The 19,408-nt window shown below is 39.1% G+C and overlaps 1 protein-coding gene across 2 annotated transcripts in view; it reads left to right on the forward strand.

Annotated features, from left to right (window-relative positions):
- The first annotated feature begins 288 nt into the window (after positions 1 to 288).
- The window catches only part of LOC102308898 (RNA-binding Raly-like protein), a 57,019-nt gene continuing 37,899 nt past the window's right edge, over positions 289 to 19,408 (forward strand). Inside the window, exons 1-2 of one of the 2 annotated variants that reach the window (XM_005948979.3) lie at positions 289 to 532; positions 18,235 to 18,509. In XM_005948979.3, the coding sequence (XP_005949041.1) occupies positions 18,254 to 18,509 (256 nt within the window). In that variant the 5' untranslated portion in view covers positions 289 to 532; positions 18,235 to 18,253. Of the gene's footprint in view, positions 533 to 583; positions 980 to 18,234; positions 18,510 to 19,408 lie in introns of those variants that run through there. The other variant, XM_042214837.1, reaches the window with a different exon arrangement.

Genomic DNA, 19,408 nt, shown 5'->3' on the forward strand with positions numbered 1-19,408 from the left:
GCAAATCAAATCAATCTCCACATTATACAGCAGAGAGGTTACAAGATGTTTGCAGACTGTGAATTCAAACTGAGCTTGAAAACTGTCCCTAAACTGTATTATTAAAATAATCACATTGCATGTGTTTTTTTCATGTAATGAACATAATAAATAATTGGGAAATAGATGTTATGTTACCACATGGACCCTCCTGGGACTCCCGCAGTGACCCTCAAAGAGGTGCCGGTCTCTATTTTGAGAAACTGGAAAAGCTCTACGTGGAAAAATCAGTGACATTATCAGAGAGAAAGAGAAAGAGAAAAGCAGAAAAAGAGAAAGAGAAAAGCAGAAAAAGACAGCAGCGAATACAAGAAGAAAGCTCGGACTGATTCAAAAACTCTGACCAATCCGAAGTCACATGACTCAACCACCAGCAGCGAACGGAGAGCGCAAAAGAGACGCAGAGCCTCGGTGTACACAAGCCTGCACACCGCCAATCCGACACGGCTATACGCCCAATTTCTTTTTAATTGAAACCTTTTACTCCCGCTCGGTGAGTACATTTCCCACTGCCATTTTCTTAAGCATATTTTTGTCCTCTTTTTCTTCCTTCCTGTTCTTGGTGTTTCGACACGGGGAAAATGTTTTCTCGTTTTCTGCATGCAATGATTTAAATCTTGGATGCAGAGTGTTTGTGCTCCGGTGACATCCACTGAGAAATAGCCCTACGTGCTTGCGGACGCTCTTGATATTTTTCCCCCCTCTTCTCTGTCTTCCTCTCCTCTTCCCGAAGCAGCTTTTTCACGAGCTCACTTGTTCCGATCTCGACCTTTTGCTTATTTTCTGGCTTTTTCCTCCTTTATCATGGCTTATTTTGGTGTGGTTTTGGTGCTTTTCTCGGGTCTTACAGTGTTTCTCTGGTGTTCGAGGCTGTACGTCTCCTCGGGCGCAAAAATAACAGTTTTGATTTTCATCTTTGAGGATTTTGCTTTTCCAATAGGTGAGAAATTTAACTTCGCTGGAGTTTGTTTTGGTGCTGTCTTTGTACTTCTTTCTGCAGCCTAGATGACAGAAGCCTGAACTTTCCTTTCCTCTTTTTTTTGTCTTTTTAAGTAAATGTCTCGAACAAACCTGGATTTGTTTTAAATGATGAACTAATTTGAGCTCTTTTAATGAAGAAAAAAGAGAAGAAACATAAACCAGTCACCATGCTACAGTTAGAAAGATCTCCACTGTAAATGTGTAATTTGTTTCTATAGAGAGCGACTGGAAAAGGTGAAGGCATTCAGCTCTTTTGCTCTTCACATTTGCCTTCCAGTGACAGCATTGTGCAAAATTCAAACAACTTTATGAATGCAAATCGCTGGTATGCAAAAGGAAACAGATTCCTGCCAGCTGAACCAGACACAGCTGTGCTTCTCTGCCCTGTTTGTCTTGCTACACACATAAGCCTTGATGCATGTGGGATTGATAACTGGTTGACACAGTCAGGCTTTACGCAGAGAAGCTGGGAAACTTAAACTCACTAAACGAGTCAATGAAGAGGGGAAAAGAGTTGGCTGGAAATTCTGTGACAGCTCATTATGCAAATCAGGCTTGATAGATTTGATTAATAGTTTGACCTTGCTGTATCAGCCAGATCTCACCCACAAACCTGCAGGCAACAAATCCAAAAAGAACACTAAATCCCAGACAATCCATGTGACGTTCCCCTTTTAAATGGCTGCTGGAATCCTTGACCAAAGTTTTGTTTTTGTGCTCCGCTGAGTGAAACTTTCAGAGCTCTAGACAAAAACCTTTCAATCAGCCTCAAAAGATGTGTGTGGAGACGTTTGACAGCGTTTCCAGCCTTCAGACTTCGCAGGTCAGGGAACAGGTGGGGGAAGCCGAGCATGAAATGTGCTGCTACGCAAACAATACTTATCTCTCACAAGGGATGAGGGTGGGAGGCTGACTCTGGAATAGCCAGCCGATACACGCATGCACTGAATCGCTATGAGCTCAGAGAGGGGATGGAAGGAATAAAGTTTAGCCAGGCATTTCTGGACCGGTCAGCAACCTGCCCGTATCCAGCGGAGGCCCGGCTTTACGTTTGTGCCCCCGTGGGCTGAGATGATCATTGACCCTTAGCAGGTGTACGATGCGGGCTGCCTTGAAGCCACGCACCACAGAGCCCATCTTCAGCGAGCTACGGATGAAAAACATTTTAGAGCGGCTGCAGCTTTCAAACTATAGGTCAAAGAACAGATTAGGAGAGCTGTCTCTCTCGGTCTCTTTTTATATCCCCTGCATGTGAGAGATAACCAAAGAGAAAAGCATACGGGCAAAGGCAGAAACAGAAAGAAAGATGATGGGATGCTCATGTGGAGGAGTGGGCTTTATGAGTACATACGTGTGATATCTACTTCAGTTCTGTGTTACATTATGCATGTGGTAATACCCACTGCTCCTTATTAAGGCTGCTGCTCTCGGATGCTATTTCTACGCCTGCATTTGTCATATTCAACACATTTCTCTGGGCAGAGTGTGTGTTTGGATAGCAGCAGCTTGACTGAACGACAGCCAGTGTGTACGTATGCATGCACCTGATGCTCACTTTTGTTGTGAGACGTGCCATTCGCCTTGCAGCGTCAGTATCTCGGCATCACGGCCAGTTCCTTTTATTCCCTGTGCACAGAGATAGTGGTTGATTTCAGCACCATGGACAGCTCCCAACACTTTATTCCTTTGGCAGCTGGAGCGAGATGATTCTTGCCTGGAAGTCTGGAGCGTCTCTACTCACTAACCCCTGCCCTCTCCACCGCAGACGTCTTATTCTCAGCTATTTCAAGCTCTGCACCTCACATTCAAAAGCCTAAGAAAGGATAATTATCATTTTGTGTTTTATCAACAGGGAAAGTAGTTTAAATTAAACATTTGAGCATTTCTTAAACCGTTTCAATATAGGAATCTAAAGTATAAGTTTAATTTAATACTTTATATGAAACAGAATTAATTAGTTTCTGGATTCACATGTTGGGGAATTAAATCTTGTTTTATGACCCACGCCATCTTTGTTTTCTGTTCCCAGAAGTGACTATATTTAGAGGAGAGAATTGAGTGCAAAGTTAACACCTGGAATCCTCACCCATAAACTGCACAGGTGCATCACGCAGACACAGAAACCTGCTAATTAGTAACAGATTGATAAAATAATTTCTCCCAAACCGGAGAGCAAAACTGTTAGACAGCACATATTTCACAGTCAGCCTTATTATTTATCACATAACTCCAGTGATGTGCTCCTGAAGGAACTGACACCACAAATTGAGGCCTTAGCAGATCGCCTGCAGCTGCCTGTGTCGGTGCTCCTCTCAATCAAATCAACTGCGCCCCTAAATTTAATTGTTAACAAATTCAAGGGTGATCATTGTTCTGTTGTTATAAAAGAGAATATCAGCTTTCGACACTAAAACCATTGCCAGCACCAGGGTGTAAACATGCTTTTTAGTGCTTAGAGTTGGACATTTTGACTGACTGTACACAGGATAAACAGACAGATGTCAACAGCTGGTTTTCAAATATGCATTTTGGAGCTTTGACGTTAGCCCTTGCTGGCATGTTTGCCAGATTGGATGAAAGGGTGGAGTGCTAAGCTATCAGCTAATGTCAGATTGTTTTGTTAGGTGTTAGCAAGCTGTATTCATAAATTACATCCCTGCATTGCGCAGACACTCACATCTAATCATTAGTGCAAAGTAACATTAAAATACTAAGATTACATTTACCAAAACTGAAGCACAAACTTTTTGAATCGATTGAAGCTGTAATGTTTGTCATCTGTCCATGAAAATGCTCCTAAAGGCACCAACAGCACAGCCAGAGTGCAGTGGTCCAGTTAAGTGACTAAAAGAGCCTTTTATTCTAGTGTTCAGATGGATAAGTTATAAAAAATTAAATCCCTTTCAGGCATTTTTGTGAAGGGTAAGACTATCCATAGAGGTACTGGGCTGTAAATGTGCGTTTTAATGATGGAAATTTGGACATTTTAACATGAGTCTATATGGGTCGACTCACTTTAACAGCCAGGAATTGTCCACTAGAGAAAATGCACATTTTGGCTCATCCTTGTGGGCTTGATTCTTTTAATTCCCCCTCATACTGCATGTGATCTGTGGAAGTTTGTTTATGCCACTGATACAAAAATGTTTTGGTCAAAATTTCATGTTTGTATCGCAAAATTTTGACTTGCTCAGAAGTAACACAAAATTTAGAGATATTAAGCCAGAACCTTGACATTTAAGATTACATTATTTTCTTTTTTTGTGTGTGTGTGTTTTCAAGGGACCACAGTGAGCTGTTTGTGTTGACAAAATATAAACAGCACTATAAAAGCACACACTGTGCCCTTTAAGTTACTCTAGAGCTTAACTGAGACTTCTTCAGCAAACATTAAACATCAGCTTCATTAAAGAAGCTCAAGTGTAGCCGGCCCAATTTTAAAAACCTAACGAGATAACTTATTTTAATGATTTCTGCTGTGTTTTATTCTTTAGTGTTTAGAATTCAATCTCTAATCTTATGCACTAAGAATAAACAGAAGTATAGCAGAGTAGATATTTCTGTTTTACCAGCATCAGGAACATTTATACTTTTCCCAGAGCGTTTTCTGACCCAACCCCAACAGAAGTAACCCTATGACATTCACCACCATTTTTTACCAAAGAAGAAGAAGCAGAAAGCATTTTGTGAGTTGGACTTTGTTGGCGGAAATAAACTTCAGTACACTGAGATTTAACAGGTTTGCAGCCACACAGACAATAAAACAGAAAAAGAAGCTGCTATTTTGCTACGTGTGCAAGTATAAAACTATTTGCTGCCGTGGTATTGGTATCCTAAAATGACCACACGCTTTGAGCCATGCGGCTTTGTGCTTTCAAACAATGTATAATCGAGTCCAGTGCCATTCAAAATACAATGGTTTTCAGTTTTTACTCTGCATTTTGAAGATTGGTTCTTGGTAAGGAGTAAATATTATTGTTGCTCCAAAACGTTATTTGATGAAGATTAAAGAAGCTCTTTCACCTTAAAAACATTGAAATGTTTTCGTAGAATACACATTATACTATAGTAAATCTTTAAAACTGGAATATCCTTTAGTTTTTAAGGATAGAAATGCAGATACATTTTTTTTTGCTACTTTACACACAAAAATTACTCAAGAATTTAATAAACAGTCAAACTCTGGTAAAAAAAAAATGCATCAGATCGTGTTCTGAACACACCTCTGAGGAATCCACTTAGATAGGAACCTTAATCACAAATCCCATTAAAACCAACCACCGACTGATCCCACAACATGTATTGTCTGCATGCAAAACCTAAAGATTATACCGCCGTGCCGAGTATTACCAATCAGGGATACATCATCCAAGGGGCTATGCAGACTGTCGGTGTGAAAGCTGCACAGGACTCCATTTGTTGCTATTAATTTACAGCTGAAATGGGTATTTGACCAAAAGCAGATCAGCAGCATACCAGGCTCAAAGTTTGGGAAATTCCAGGCTTAGTAAATCTAAAAATACTAAAAGAAATTCAGCTGTTTTAAAATTGATTGTGTTTGATAGCAGCCACTTTAAAACCTTTAAAAAGACACACACTTTGAACATGACTCATAAATGACTCAAGCTGTTGCACGGTCTCCATCATTACTGTAAACCTAAAAAAATGTGGTTTATTTCAGGCACACTCACTGTCAGAAACTGATCTAAAGCACCCAGGTAATTTAGTAAATTAGTTATGAGTTCTACACTTTTGCCTAAAAAGCAAAGGATTCCAGGAGGAGACACAGAACCCTTGGAAGTTGCATCAGGAAGGCCACGCAACATAAAAATCTGCCAAATCAAATATGCAGAGCTTCCCGCTGGCAACCCCTTGTGAAAAAGGAGCTGAAAGAAGCTGTTATGTAGTTGTATAAGTGAGACTGGTCTTTTCTGTAGTTAGATTTCAAAGCCACAGGTAAAAAACAAAACAAAACAAAGCTGGAATATGCTCTACCTGACACTCACTGGCCACTTTATCAAATACACCTGTTCAGGTGTTTGTTAATGCATGGCTCTAATCAGGTCAGATGGGACCAGGCATTAAAAAAAAGTATCAATATTTTGTGTAAAAACATGAAACATCGTGTAGCAACAGTTCAGGCTGCTTGTGGTGTCGTAACAGTGCAGAGGATAATTTCTTGGTACACTTTAGGCTCGTTAGTAGCAACTGAGCATAATTTAAACAGCACAGTCTACCTGAGTATTGTCAGTGACCATGTCCATCCCTATATGACCAAAGTGTACCCATCTTCTAATGGTTGCTTCCTGTAAAAGAATACATAATGTGACAGGGCTTGCATCCTGTCAAACTGGTTTCTCAAACATGATGTTGAGTTCACCGTACTCACACGACCTCCAGAGTCACCAGATCTCAATCCAATAGAGCGTCTTTGTGCAGGGATGGGAGATTTGCATCATGGATGTGCAGCTGACACATCTGCAGCAGCTGTGTGATGCTATCATGTCCATATGCACCAAAATCTCAGAACAGTCTTTCCAGGTCTACGTAAAAAAATTGGCTGGTGGATGTTAATTAACATTCTTCCCCTTATTTTCATCTCCAACACAAAATAAGAACTGTAATATTTACAAATGTAGCATTTCCCACACGACTCTTGTTTGGGATTGGGATTTTTTTTTTTTTTAAATTTTGTCAACAAATATAGAAACCAGAAAGCGAAGGATCACGAAGAGAGAAAAACTGGCTCCTGCCCGAATGTTTTTGTTCTTTTTTAATTGAATCTTTCCTGCTTGCATCACAGTGGATGTGTATTTGCATTAAAATGAGCACTATTTAGTGTTTGTGACACAGCATGCATTCACCATGCCGTCACTCTGCTTACAAAATCTGTTGTGCACAATAAACTGAAAACATTGTCGGCACGTAACGTTTAGCAGCAGAAGAGAGCCTTTTTTTCATTTAAATTGCAAATTCTTCCTAAAATGAAATGATAATCAGCTCTTTGTCGTGCTGTTTTTCACATTCATGGAAAAGAACCTCCACATCATCTGCATCCCCCTCAGCCTCATGCATATTTCGACTCATTTGCTCCATTTCTGACTTTCACGTTTGACCTTTCCCCCTGGGTGTCAACTCCTGCCCCAAATTATTACCTCAATATGCCTTTTAACCCCCAGTCTTCACCCTTCTGGTGTCATAAAGCGGAAACATATTTTGTTATCTGCTAATTACCCACAGCTCTAGTGACCCAGTTACTTTAGCCTGCTGGAGAGGAAGCTAAATTTGGCACTCACACAAGAGGAGAATTAAGGAAATGGAGAAATATGTCCGTGCCAAGAGATATGGGAAAGCATGGCATATGTTCGTATGCCCTCGAGCAGAGCTGTGTGTGGACTCCCCCTGCTGCAACAGCAGGTGGAGTCTTTCCCCCCCCTGTCATTCATTCACATACACATATTAGTAATGCAGGAGAAATCCTCTGTTTTCATGAGAACAGGGTAGACTCCCAACAAGACGGAAAGTAAAATTTTAAGAATACTTTGAATGTAATGAATTGGTGCACAGCGATGCAGTAAAGCAAAAATGCCTGAAAACAATGTCCCCGTGGAATCAGTGAGACTATATGTAAGCAGCTTTTACCATCAAAATCACCCCAAAACAGAGTAGTGTGAAAGACACACACTGACCTCACAGATCACGTTTCTGGTATGTTATTAAATTGCACCGATTTCAGAGATAATCAGAACTTCTATTATTGTAAGATGCGAGATAAAATGTCTTCCAGAGATATGACTTCATCCCATCTCACTGTACAGGTCACATTGTGCTTTATCTCCCGGCTGTCGTCGCTATAGGTTGCTCAAATCAGATTATGGCACTGCTCATTTTAGGCACGTGACCGTGTGCCCTCAGTCTTCATGCTTCACAGAGACTCCATAAAGAGGCTGGTAAAGCTGATGGAAAATAGAGTGTATTCTCCTTTGAGAAACTCTACATATTCGCATACTTGTGGACTCTCGCACAGTAAAGCATAGCCTTGCAGTTCAAAAGTCAATTCATCAAATATATGAAAAATATGTAAACGATAAAAGGCTGATGGGATAGTAATATAAAAGGATAGAGTCGCAGTAATAATTTATAAGCTAGCACTACCTACCAACCGCATGATGTATGCCTGCATTTTCCATCTTTGATATTCCGGTCCAAGGCCCAGTTCTAAGCTCCTTGAAAATGATTGGCATTGCAAATGTCTTTTTCCCTTCTTCCTTTTTTGAAGTTCGCTCATTCTCTCCTTCCATCTCACCTCCTTTTATACCCCCCCCCCCTCTGTCTTTCTCTCTCCTTTTGTTGCCATTTCCCCTCTCCTTCTTCAATTCAAACTCAAGACAGGTATTATGCAGAAGGTAATGGGGTGTGAACTGAAGGGAAAAAATATAAGAATAGTGCCTGACAGTCATCCTTCCTTGTTAAGATCCACAGCAGAACTGAAATTCCTGCTACATAGTAAACAGGGCTCGAAACTGGAGGGCAGGTTTCTGGTTATATGTGTGCAGTAATGGGCTATTCTCTATTTCCTCTGCACTGTTAGCCAGTATTTACTGTACAAGTCCTGCAGGAGAAATTAGATTCCACCAGGCTCCTCTGGGCAGGGAGGAAAACGGCCCAGCAAGGACCTCTATTCATTAAGTCCTTAATTGCTAATTGGGGTCTTTGAATGATTCAGCAATAGCTGCTGCTGTTGGGGCATTAGCCGAGTAATTTATGGCTGAGAGGGAGCATGGAATAATGAACGAGGGTGAGACAGGGTTATTAAAAAAGGGCACTGGTGCCCACATAGTGTTGTTATTACACAGTCACCTTATGTTAATGCTCAGAAGTCTGTGGTATGCTCTTTTTTTTCTGTCTGATTTTCACCATTTGTCTGAGTTAAATTCATTATGTTCTGCAATTAAATTTAATTTAGCACTAATGCAATTTGACTCTGCACTCACATGCAAATTTAATTGTATATTTTTTGATTAAGCATATTATTGTGCCTTTGTGGAATTTGTGCATTTAAAGTGATGACGTCTCTTTCTTTGACTGTGACAGACAATGAAAAATTGCGGCGGTCCTATCAGCTGCAGTCATTATTCCTGCTCCAAAGTCTCCCAGTAACAATAAAAGCTGGTGGGTCACTGAGAGATTCTTAACAGCATTTTCCCCAGCATTTTGATAAATCTTCACACCTCATGCTGTGTATATTCTCACATAAGAGAGGACGGGGAAAAAACTCATACATGGAAGCAGCATAGTTTATAAATGTTTTTCTGTCCACATTTAGTTTCTCATTTGGCTGTGATTCAAAAGAATGGAGAAAACGGGCGTATCATAAAAACGGATTCCTTTGTAATGCTCATGTCTTTGAACAAAGGAGACATAAATTAGATTAATAAGCTTCAGGTATATTATTCTCACTCCCTACAGCCTCAGAGATATAGGTCTAGTAATCAGCTGTTGACCCCCTGGCAACCTCTGCTTGCTATGGAAAATGTATTCCCCAGCCTTACCACATTTCAAATGGTGCAACTTTGAAGGTGACATTCTCCATTTCTGGTTTTTCAGTTTCATTGCTGCTTGACGAGTAGAGTGTTTGCACACAAGTCGGTGGTTACCAATGGTTTTCAAGCCTCCATGAATGTGGGACTACCAATAAAGTGTATAGCAACCGATTGGGGAATACAAATTTTTCCGTTGGAACAACACATCTCTTACTGTGCTGTCAAGTTGTTTTCAGATAGTTTCATTTGCTGAGATTGAAAGTGGTTACTTCCTTTCATGTGCGGCGATTACATTGAAATTACAAACCAGATGTGATTCGTTTATTGCATTCAAACTAATCATTAATGCCCGTTTCCAGCATAACATTTAATAAATCATAATACTAGGTTTAGTCCTAATAAATAACATTCACTAATCTACATTACTCTACATGATGAGTAGTTAAAATAGTTTTTAATCATCATCCAATTGTTACTTTGATCTGTTGTGTTTTTCTATTATAAGTTACAGAGCGGCTCATTGCACCTTTATACTGAACTCACAAATACAACAGTGTTATCAGTTTATATTCAACAAAATATTTTTCTGTTTTTCTGAGTTGAATTCATTACAAGATTGTATTCAATGCACTCCTCATGCAATTTTAACAAGGTTTTTCAATTTTGAAAATTAAACCTGTTTTTGTCTGGAGATGTTTTGCTGGTGTAATTAAGCTTTTTTACTGGCCCATGACTGAGAGTGACAGCCACAGACCAAGTAACTGAGTGATTTCAGCAAAATTATTGAAACATTTTCAATAATCCATCCATCCATCCATCCATTTTGTTAAATCCTCACATCTTCACAACAGAAACATGGAAAGTGCTACGCGTCTGCATGAAAAAAAACAAAGAAAGAATTAAAATACACGAATGCTTCATTCTTCATGTCTGTTAAATTCGGAACAACAGTCAAGAGAAAAACTCAATTAACCTGGTATCACCATAGTGTTTATTGTTCTTATTACACATTAAACATTCAGGGTATATAGTGTTAATATAAGGCAGGGATGTCAAACATAAGGCCTGGGGGCCAGAACCTGCCTGGAAAAGATTTCTGTTTTTTCACGATTGACAATAATTTTTTTATTTATTTTACAGCAGTAAATTCAAAGTTTTTCACACTGAGAGGAGAGTTCAGTGGCCCATGATGTTAAATACCCCTGTTTGACACCTCCGGTCCCCTGATAAAAGGTTTAGAGGTGGTTGAAGAACTTCTATTCTCCAGACATACCGTACTCTTGCTGTTTAGCCTCTTGGCTAAGCTAACCTCCAGCTTCATCTTTATCAAACATACGCTCAGGTGGGATCTATCTTAAACACCTTAAACCTACCTGTTGTTTATGGCTGATTAACATTTGTTTGATCTATTTTAATCTACATGATGATCCTCATGGTTTGCGTTACACATGTTAAACAGTAGAAAGAGAAGAAATAATCCATAGCTGCATTGGTGCCCAGTTTGTAAATTTAGATTGTATGAAAGCGTAATTAGGTTTCAGTACACAGTATTTCCCTCGTAATGTGTTTGGCTGTCCATCAAAGAAATGAGGCAAAAAGGTGAAAAGGTGTCTTATTATAAACCAATATTTTCTTCACTTGAGCAGCCACGTTTTTCCAGAAAGGCACTACAAGCAAGAGACATGAGACACAGCTGAAAAACACCTGCCTACTGATAAAGCAGAACCGACGTGTGTCGATGGCTCTGTTCAGACAGACTATGAAGATGTCTGCAAATTAAACTTTCCTCTGTTGACGAGAGTCGAGGTTAGTCGCTTTTGGTTGTGCGCTGTCAACTTGCTAAAGATAAAATGTTGCAGTGCAGCATTCAAACAGTGGGGAGTGAGTGTGGCCTGAATGCATCTTTCACATCCCATATGTATTTGTCATATCGGATGAGGAGTTTTCATCTTTCTTCCTCAGACAGGAGCGTGAGTCAGTGAGGAGAGATCAGGGAGAGAGGAAGTGCTAAAATGATTACTTTCACCAGTTCCTCGCTTCTTTATCTCAGGAGAATTCAGGCTCTGAAGCCCCTGACAGTCAGTGTGAAAGGACCAAAGAGGATCCATGAAATACTTACACTTGGAACCTCTGCAACATGGGAGGATGCTGTAGAAGCCCTGAACAAAAAAAGGAAAGGAAAACATCACTGTCAGACACTCACTTCTGTGTTATAAGAAAGACTTTTAAGAGACAAAACAAAGTCTGTGTGTGGAAAAACATGCCAGTGATGAGTTTGGATGTATTCACAGCTCCGGTGATGCACGAAGATGTAATTTTGCATTAATTTCAGGAGCGTTAAGCATGCCAAGATGAATCCAGCACCATCTCTCTCCTCCTGTCTTGCCTATCAGACTGCTTTGAATTCGATGTGAGCGTGTTTCCTGGCCTGGGACGTTTCCACCAAGCATTTGCCAGCAGTTATGCCACATGCTTCTTCTTAAAAGGCTTTGAGGATCTTAGAGCCTCATGAATATTGTAAATGGCCTTTGAAGTCTCTTTCTTTCCATTTTGAAAACCAGAGGAATAATGTTACTCCTTTTTCCTGTGATCACTTTCATTAAAAACATGTAATTGAGGATAACTGAGTGATGCTCTACGTGAAAAATGTGGAGACTGAAAGCTCCTGCTTAGACTGACTGTGGTTGTATTTTTGTACCAGATGCAGCCTGCGGTTATTTAAAGCGTCGCTTGAGCGGTTGCTCAGTGACCATCTGATGCTGTCAGCTGCTAATAGAAGTTTGACAAGTTTGCAGACATTGTAAGAAACTTCAAGCCATTAGTCGAGGTAATGTCTTGTGTCTACAAGCAACTTTGCACCAGGATTTAAATTCAGAAACAGACATACAAACACTTAAGAAGCAATTTGCTGTTTTCAACCGTTTCTGGTCCATATAGCTGTTTTTGCTCGATGCCGTTCCCTCAGGCTTTGAAGAACCTGCTGATGCTGGGCAGGCATTTGTCTTCGTGCTCATTACCTTACTTAGATGCTAACGTTTGAGCAGCTGTGGCTCAAGCTATAGAGGGAATGTCCTCTAGTCACAGAGATGGCAGTTTGAGAACAACATATATTCAACCCAAAGTTACTCTCGATGTCCGGTGAGCTTCTAATATTCAGGTAGGAAAGCTTAGCCACTTGCTATGCAATTATCTAATGAAAGTTTGGACATCTATGGTTTGGATGGTGCGGTGGTTAGGTGGTTACAGTTGCCAAAAGGTTCCTGGTTTGAACCTGCCTACAGGCTTTTATGTGTGAAGTTGGTGTTTTGTTCTTTCTGGGTACTCCAGCTCCCCCTTACAGTCCAAAGACATCCATGTTAGCTTAACTGGTCTTTCTAAATTGGCCATAGCTCTACCCTGGGTACCCCACCTTCTACCCAGTGGAGGTTTCAGGTTCCCTACGATTCTGAATTGGATAAGTGGCTAAGAAAATGGATGGATGGCATAAAGTGTGGATCATTTGGGTTCTAATGTATATTTTAACAGTTCAGTGTATATTGGAACAGTTGGATTTTAGCAATAATGAACACATATACTGACTCCTCAAACTGCATGAAAATAAAATAATAAAATAATAAGGTACCCTCTAAAATATGTCATTAACTCTGAAACAATACAACCATGCATGCTGTAAAGTCTGCTAATTATAATTTCAAGGCTGTACTTCCAGTAGTTTACTGGAATATTTTCTGGACCAAAGCGACATTCCCACCTCCAAAGCTAAAATTATTTTTAAAGAATAAATCCTCACTGCAGTTTTTTTTTTTTTAAGAATGAGTGATGGTGCAGATGTAAGACTCTTTTGTCTCATATTAATACATGTGATTAATCTTGTGATCACTGAAAACTCATTCTCTGTTTTAAGAGAGAATATGTATAATTGTTCAGTTTTTGCCTTTTGCTCTTTTTGACCTTTTTAGTGGCTTTACATTGTGTAGTTGTAGTGTCTTGATGCATACTTAATCATCTAGGTGAGGAAACCCCAAAAAGTTGATTCTGCTTATCTGGACATCCAGAATCAACTTTTTGGGATGTGTAGTTGTAGGTCTTTTTAAAGAGTGGATGCAGTGATTTAAACTGTTCTGCTGTAGAAATGTGTTGATACACAAGAATACTACAAACGAACAAGTTAATGTGATTGTGAACAATACCACAGGTAAAAAAGAAAAAAAAAAGAAATTACCTTTTGCATATTTGTTAAGGCTCGTGGATGCAAACACTTCTAAAGTGAATTTCTCCTGTTTGTTTGGAAGGAAACTCCTTTATGTGTACAGGCTGATTTAAATTTCTGTGGTGAATCTTCTTTGTGCTACGGTGTAACTGACCGACGTCGTTACGAGTATTCATGCCTTTGCGTACCGTCTGCCTCCTGGAATCCTTATATTGAAGCTATGATTATTTTTCTCCCACTGATAAGTGAAAAAAAACTGTGGGAAAGAAGTATCTGGAAACCCAGGAGGGATTGACAGTACTGAACAGGCCAAACACAATAGTTGTAGGCTGCATCAACATGATGTGTAGCTCGATTTTCCAGGGAGCTGCATGTCAATTATGGCATCTGTTATGGCGTAGGTTACATCGTAGGGTTAATGCTGAGTGTCCATTAATTAAATGTAAGAAACAGCAGATTCCATTTAGCATGTCCCACTCCACTGTATGTAATGAATAAATATATAATACCTAAAAAAAATTATTTACAAACTACTGTAGTCTTTCCAGCACTGTGCATTTAAACCGCTTAACTAGTATTTAATAAGCAAATGCCACCTCTTTCATTCAGTGCTCAGCATTTGTCTGAATCACATTTTCTCTTATTAAATCTATTTAAAATATTCTCCTGCTTAATCAACTATCTTCCATCTAATGGCCTCACCTCTGTACATTTGCCTCAAAGAGGCCATTCAGTGCACTCCACATCCATCAGTCACTCCGCAGGTTGGGTAAGGTGTTGGGGGTGCGATACCATTCAAAAGGTAGAGATGGAGTGAATGGGATTTGAGGTTTGATTGGATAGAGTGTCAGCTTCCTGCTCTCTCACTACTGATAATTAAGTCAATTAACTCCAAACTCACAGCACTACCGTAATATGGGACTTGCACCAGTTTTAATTCATCTACTCTTCTCTGTTGTGCAAAAGGAGATTTTTTTAAAGAGCAGCAGAGGAGATTTAGAGTGGATTATATGTGGGTGGAGGCAAAGGATGGAAGTAAAGAAGCGGTTGGGGAGGATGGGGGAAGCTGTGACGCGAGGGGAACCTGAGAGAGGATTGACTGCAGTCAGTGCGTCTGTGTTGGTGTATATGTGTGCAGATGTTTAGAGTAACTGTCACTCGACATGCTCGCACTCCACCTCCAGCAGGGAAAATATTTCTGAGAAAATACCTATGGATATAACTGCACCTCTTTTTGTATATGTTTTATATTCAGGTCATTTGATTTCACTGTGCAGCAAAATCAAGCAATTAAATATATTCATAAGAGGCACATCAGCTAGCAAGTACTATATAGAAAACAGTAAATATTTTAGATTCTATAAAACGAGATTTTTAGATTCATTAGCTTTAGTGTTTAATTAGAAGAAGACGCTCATCCAGCAGGTGATTAGCTTAGCCTAGCACAAAGACAGCTAACTTGACTCAGTACAGGAAATAAAATCTACTAATGAGACTTTTTAAAGCTCCATAACACAAGAACAACCCAGAGCACCCTCTCAATTAAGAAGCTTAAACCACAGAGATTGTAAATTAATTGATGACTATATATATATATATATCTAAATCTAGTCAAATAATTCTTAGTATTAATAATTAATCTCTCTACTCTCTGTGAGTAGCTGTAACAGCGCTAACCACTGGGACTCACTTCTGTCCTTATAGCCTCATGAGAGCTTATCCTGCATGGCAATGTGTCTACACTTTGTGAAATCTGGGTTAAGAAAGCCTCATTACACACTCTCACTCACAAACAAAGACCACCACCAACTGGGAATTCCAAGAAGAAACAACTTGAAAGTTTCTTCCTTCCTCTTGAAGTGGATGTGTCCGATTATTGTGGTGCACATCTTTATGCTCGTCTCCCAGGACTGTGGCATGATAGGAGCAAACAGTGCAGGCTCCACAGAGGTAAAAAGATCATGATGTGCTGCTGATGTTTACAGAAGGATTGCCCTAAGATTAATTCTAGATGACCTATTGGCTTTATGCTTAAATGCAAATTAATGTTAGGAGTCCAGTTAAATTATCTTTATTTCTGTTGACCTGGTTTCTGTTTGAAAGTAATTCTTCTTCTGGTGGTTAAAATATTCACATGCTTTCACATACCATGCTGCACTCAAATAAATCTTTCATTCAAAGAGTACTTAACCTAAGCATAAGTAGTGGTTATGCAGTTAAATGTCATTTGTGATATTATGATGCAAATATAATGACATACTACAAGTTTAATGCTGATAACCTGGGAGGTTGGTACCTTTTACACAAAGCAAGTTTGTACATATACAGTCATGTAAAAAAAGAAAGTACACCTCTCAAGTCTAAGGTTTTATCAGGTGTTTATCAGGATATAATAAAAAATCTGTGTTTTTGCTTGTTAAAAAAAATCTAAATACAACAACGTGTTACACCATGTCATTTATTTGTTTGAGTTTGTAGAATGACCTTTAGCTGCTTTAGCATGTAGTAATTGTTTTCTGTATGAATTTATCAGTCTGTCACATGGCGGTGGAGGAATTTTGGCACACTCATATTTACACCATTGCTTCAAACTTGTTTTGGCCGGTTGTGCACCAATTACCTACACCTTGAATGTTGGTTGCTAGCGATACAGCCAGTTTGTCGTGTCGATTTTTTAAACCACCAGTTTAATGATATATCAGTACAAGCCCAGAATTCACAGTGTATACAGAGAGAGTTATTGCAAAAGTTTGAAAAGATTAGATTTCTCCTCCTATACCAGTGCTGATGTCTGGGGCCTCACACCTATCATTCAAGTGAATGCAACATCAATAGCAATGTGCAAAGCAACCAAAGCGGCATGTATAATGTGATCCTAAGCTGTGTTGCCATGCTGTTTTTAGAAAAAAAAGACACTTTCTCATGGCATCCTTTACAAACAAGGTAAACGTACTGTCATGAACATTAACATACTTCTGCATTTGCACTTAGTTTTTGGTAAATAAATAAATAATGGATGTAAATAAATAATGTTGGTATATTTACCTAATTTTAAGACTTGCTAAGGACTTTTTTAATGTGCTGATAAGTAGGGTGTGCTTTATTTATCACATGAACATGTATATAGAAACAATGTGTCAACCATAGCGGTAACAATATATAATACTCCATTTTCTCCTTTTTGAAACGCTGTGAAAAAGATGAACATAGTGATTATAATGTGAAATACTCAGTTGGAGTATAAAGGCCACCTCTGGCACTGCATATAGAAGAGACTCAAAAGGAAAAAAAAAAAAAGAAAAGGGTAAAACAGTGAGTGGGGATTCTTGTGACTTCAGTGTGATGTGCTATTTTCAAATGTGGGAACACAGTTCACATATATAGTGAGATCTATCAGATTCACACGCCTGAATCACAGCCGCCTCCGTGTCAGAGTTCCTCTCCCCTCCTGCAGACAGCAATCTGTCTCAGTCTCCATGCTCACTGAGGTAGGCACAAGTACAAGTGAACACTTAGACAAGGATAATAACAGCATAAGCAGCATAACGACTCATGAGCTGTAACCATGTGATTCATTGAATACTCGAAATAAATAATGTAGAATTTTAAAATAGCAGTTTAGGCAAAAATAACCAAAATCAGTCTGTTCAGACATTTTAAATGTATTTCATTTTCATTGGGTTTTTGATTTTTGCTTCCACAATCAAGGAATTAGTTTAAAAATATATAAGCAGCGGAGTAAATCCAAAGTTACTGTCAGTCATTTTTTAAATTATAGATTTTCTTGTTTTTTTCTTTGTTTTATGTCAGCAAACTGAATATTGTTGGGTTTTATCAACTAAAAAAAATAGACACCAGGAAAGAGTTCTCTCTTACCTTATTTTATTTTTTGATGTTTTAAATGATTAAGTGAGAAAACAGTTGAAAGATGATTGAAAAAAAAAATGTCAGCAATCAAGGTTTGGCTTTGTAAAATTATGTTCAATGGTGCCTGGAGTTTGATTTAAACTTTGCTTGATATTTATTGTAATTATTATCTATCAATGTCTTCCTCTTTGTCAGTCCTTTTGCTCATTTGGTTAATCATAAAAATTTCTCAGGAGGGAAAGATGACACCAAATACATGCTGTATTATAATTTTTACAAGTGGCAGTTTTAAAAATAAATAAATAAATAAATAAATAAATAAATACGTGAATATGACTAATCTAAAATCATTAAAGATTTGTCTACAAAAAGCCTTTAGGATAACATGCAAGCCTTTTTACCCCAGTTTTACTAGGAAGGGATTTGTTTCTCAGCCTGTACAAAGAAAATCTGAGGAATTATTTACAACATATGCTCTCAGATCTGACCAGTGTTTACATCCCACTGCTGCTCGCTGTTTGACTCTCTGTGTATAACCTCTGCAATCTAACCTTCCTGGCTTCCTGAGCAGTGTTCAACTGTGTCTCCCTGCAGGCATTGCTGCAGGAATAGGATGACTGGGAAGACCCAGACCAGCAACGTGACCAACAAGAATGATCCTCGCTCCCTCAACTCTCGCGTTTTCATCGGCAACCTCAACACAGCCGTGGTAACCAAGGCTGACATTGAGGCCATCTTTGCCAAATACGGCAAGATTGTGGGCTGTTCTGTCCACAAAGGCTACGCCTTTGTTCAGTACGCCAGCGAGAGGAATGCCCGGGCAGCCGTGGCTGGAGAGAACGCCAGGATCGTTGCTGGACAATCACTTGGTAAGCAACAATTTTGATCCATGAACAGGTGAAACTTTCCATTATACTCCACATATACTACAGTGAACATATGATCAACTGAAGCAGTATATTCAGTACTTGCAGTATAAATAGAGAGAACTTTGTTTACAGCTTAAATACTTTCAATACTTCGGAGTTGGTTCTAGTTTCACTGTGTGTCAGGACATACAATTGTGGTCAGAAATTTTTATACACTGATCAACAATAGTTTGGGGCTTTTAATTGTTATTTTTTTTTAAACCTTTTCCACAGTGGAATGATTGTACAACATACATCTTTAATGTCCTCTTAGCAGAAGTGAGGAATGCCGAAGGTTTTAGAGCAGGGGCTTCCTTCTTGATTGACACCCTCTACATGTAAATCTCGCTGCACTGTGGACAGGGATGCTGGTGTACCAGCAGTTTCTAGTTTTCAGTTTACATGGCCACTTTTATTCGTCAGATTGATCTGAAAATTCAGAGCAGGAAACTAACGTGATTATTTACTCCAACACTGTACTGTACAATTTTCAGGTACTTGTATAAGTGTTTGGATTTGCAGTCAATCTACTACATTCTCTCAATACACTTTAATACATTTACTTCTGAGCTTAAGCTGCTATTGTTGACAGATCTGATTATGACAGAATAAACTTCTGGGCACTCTCATCCAGAAAGCCCGCATCCGTGCTATACAACAGCAAAACCAGACTGAAAGCCTGCTGGTGGTTTATCTTTGTCTCTGTGCTTCTTTTTTTTTTACCGCGTTGCTTTGACTGCAAACATTTTGTGTTTCTTTAAAGCTGTTGGCATTTTCATCTGTATCGTGACTTTTTTGTTCTGTGCCTCTTAGTAGTGTGGCTGTTTAAGAGGTTTTTGTGTCTCTTTGTTGTTTGATTG

The sequence above is a fragment of the Haplochromis burtoni genome, unplaced genomic scaffold, assembly GCF_018398535.1.
Source record: "Haplochromis burtoni strain Fernald_Lab_line unplaced genomic scaffold, NCSU_Asbu1 Contig_617, whole genome shotgun sequence".
In the NCBI taxonomy this organism is placed as follows: Eukaryota; Metazoa; Chordata; class Actinopteri; order Cichliformes; family Cichlidae; genus Haplochromis; species Haplochromis burtoni.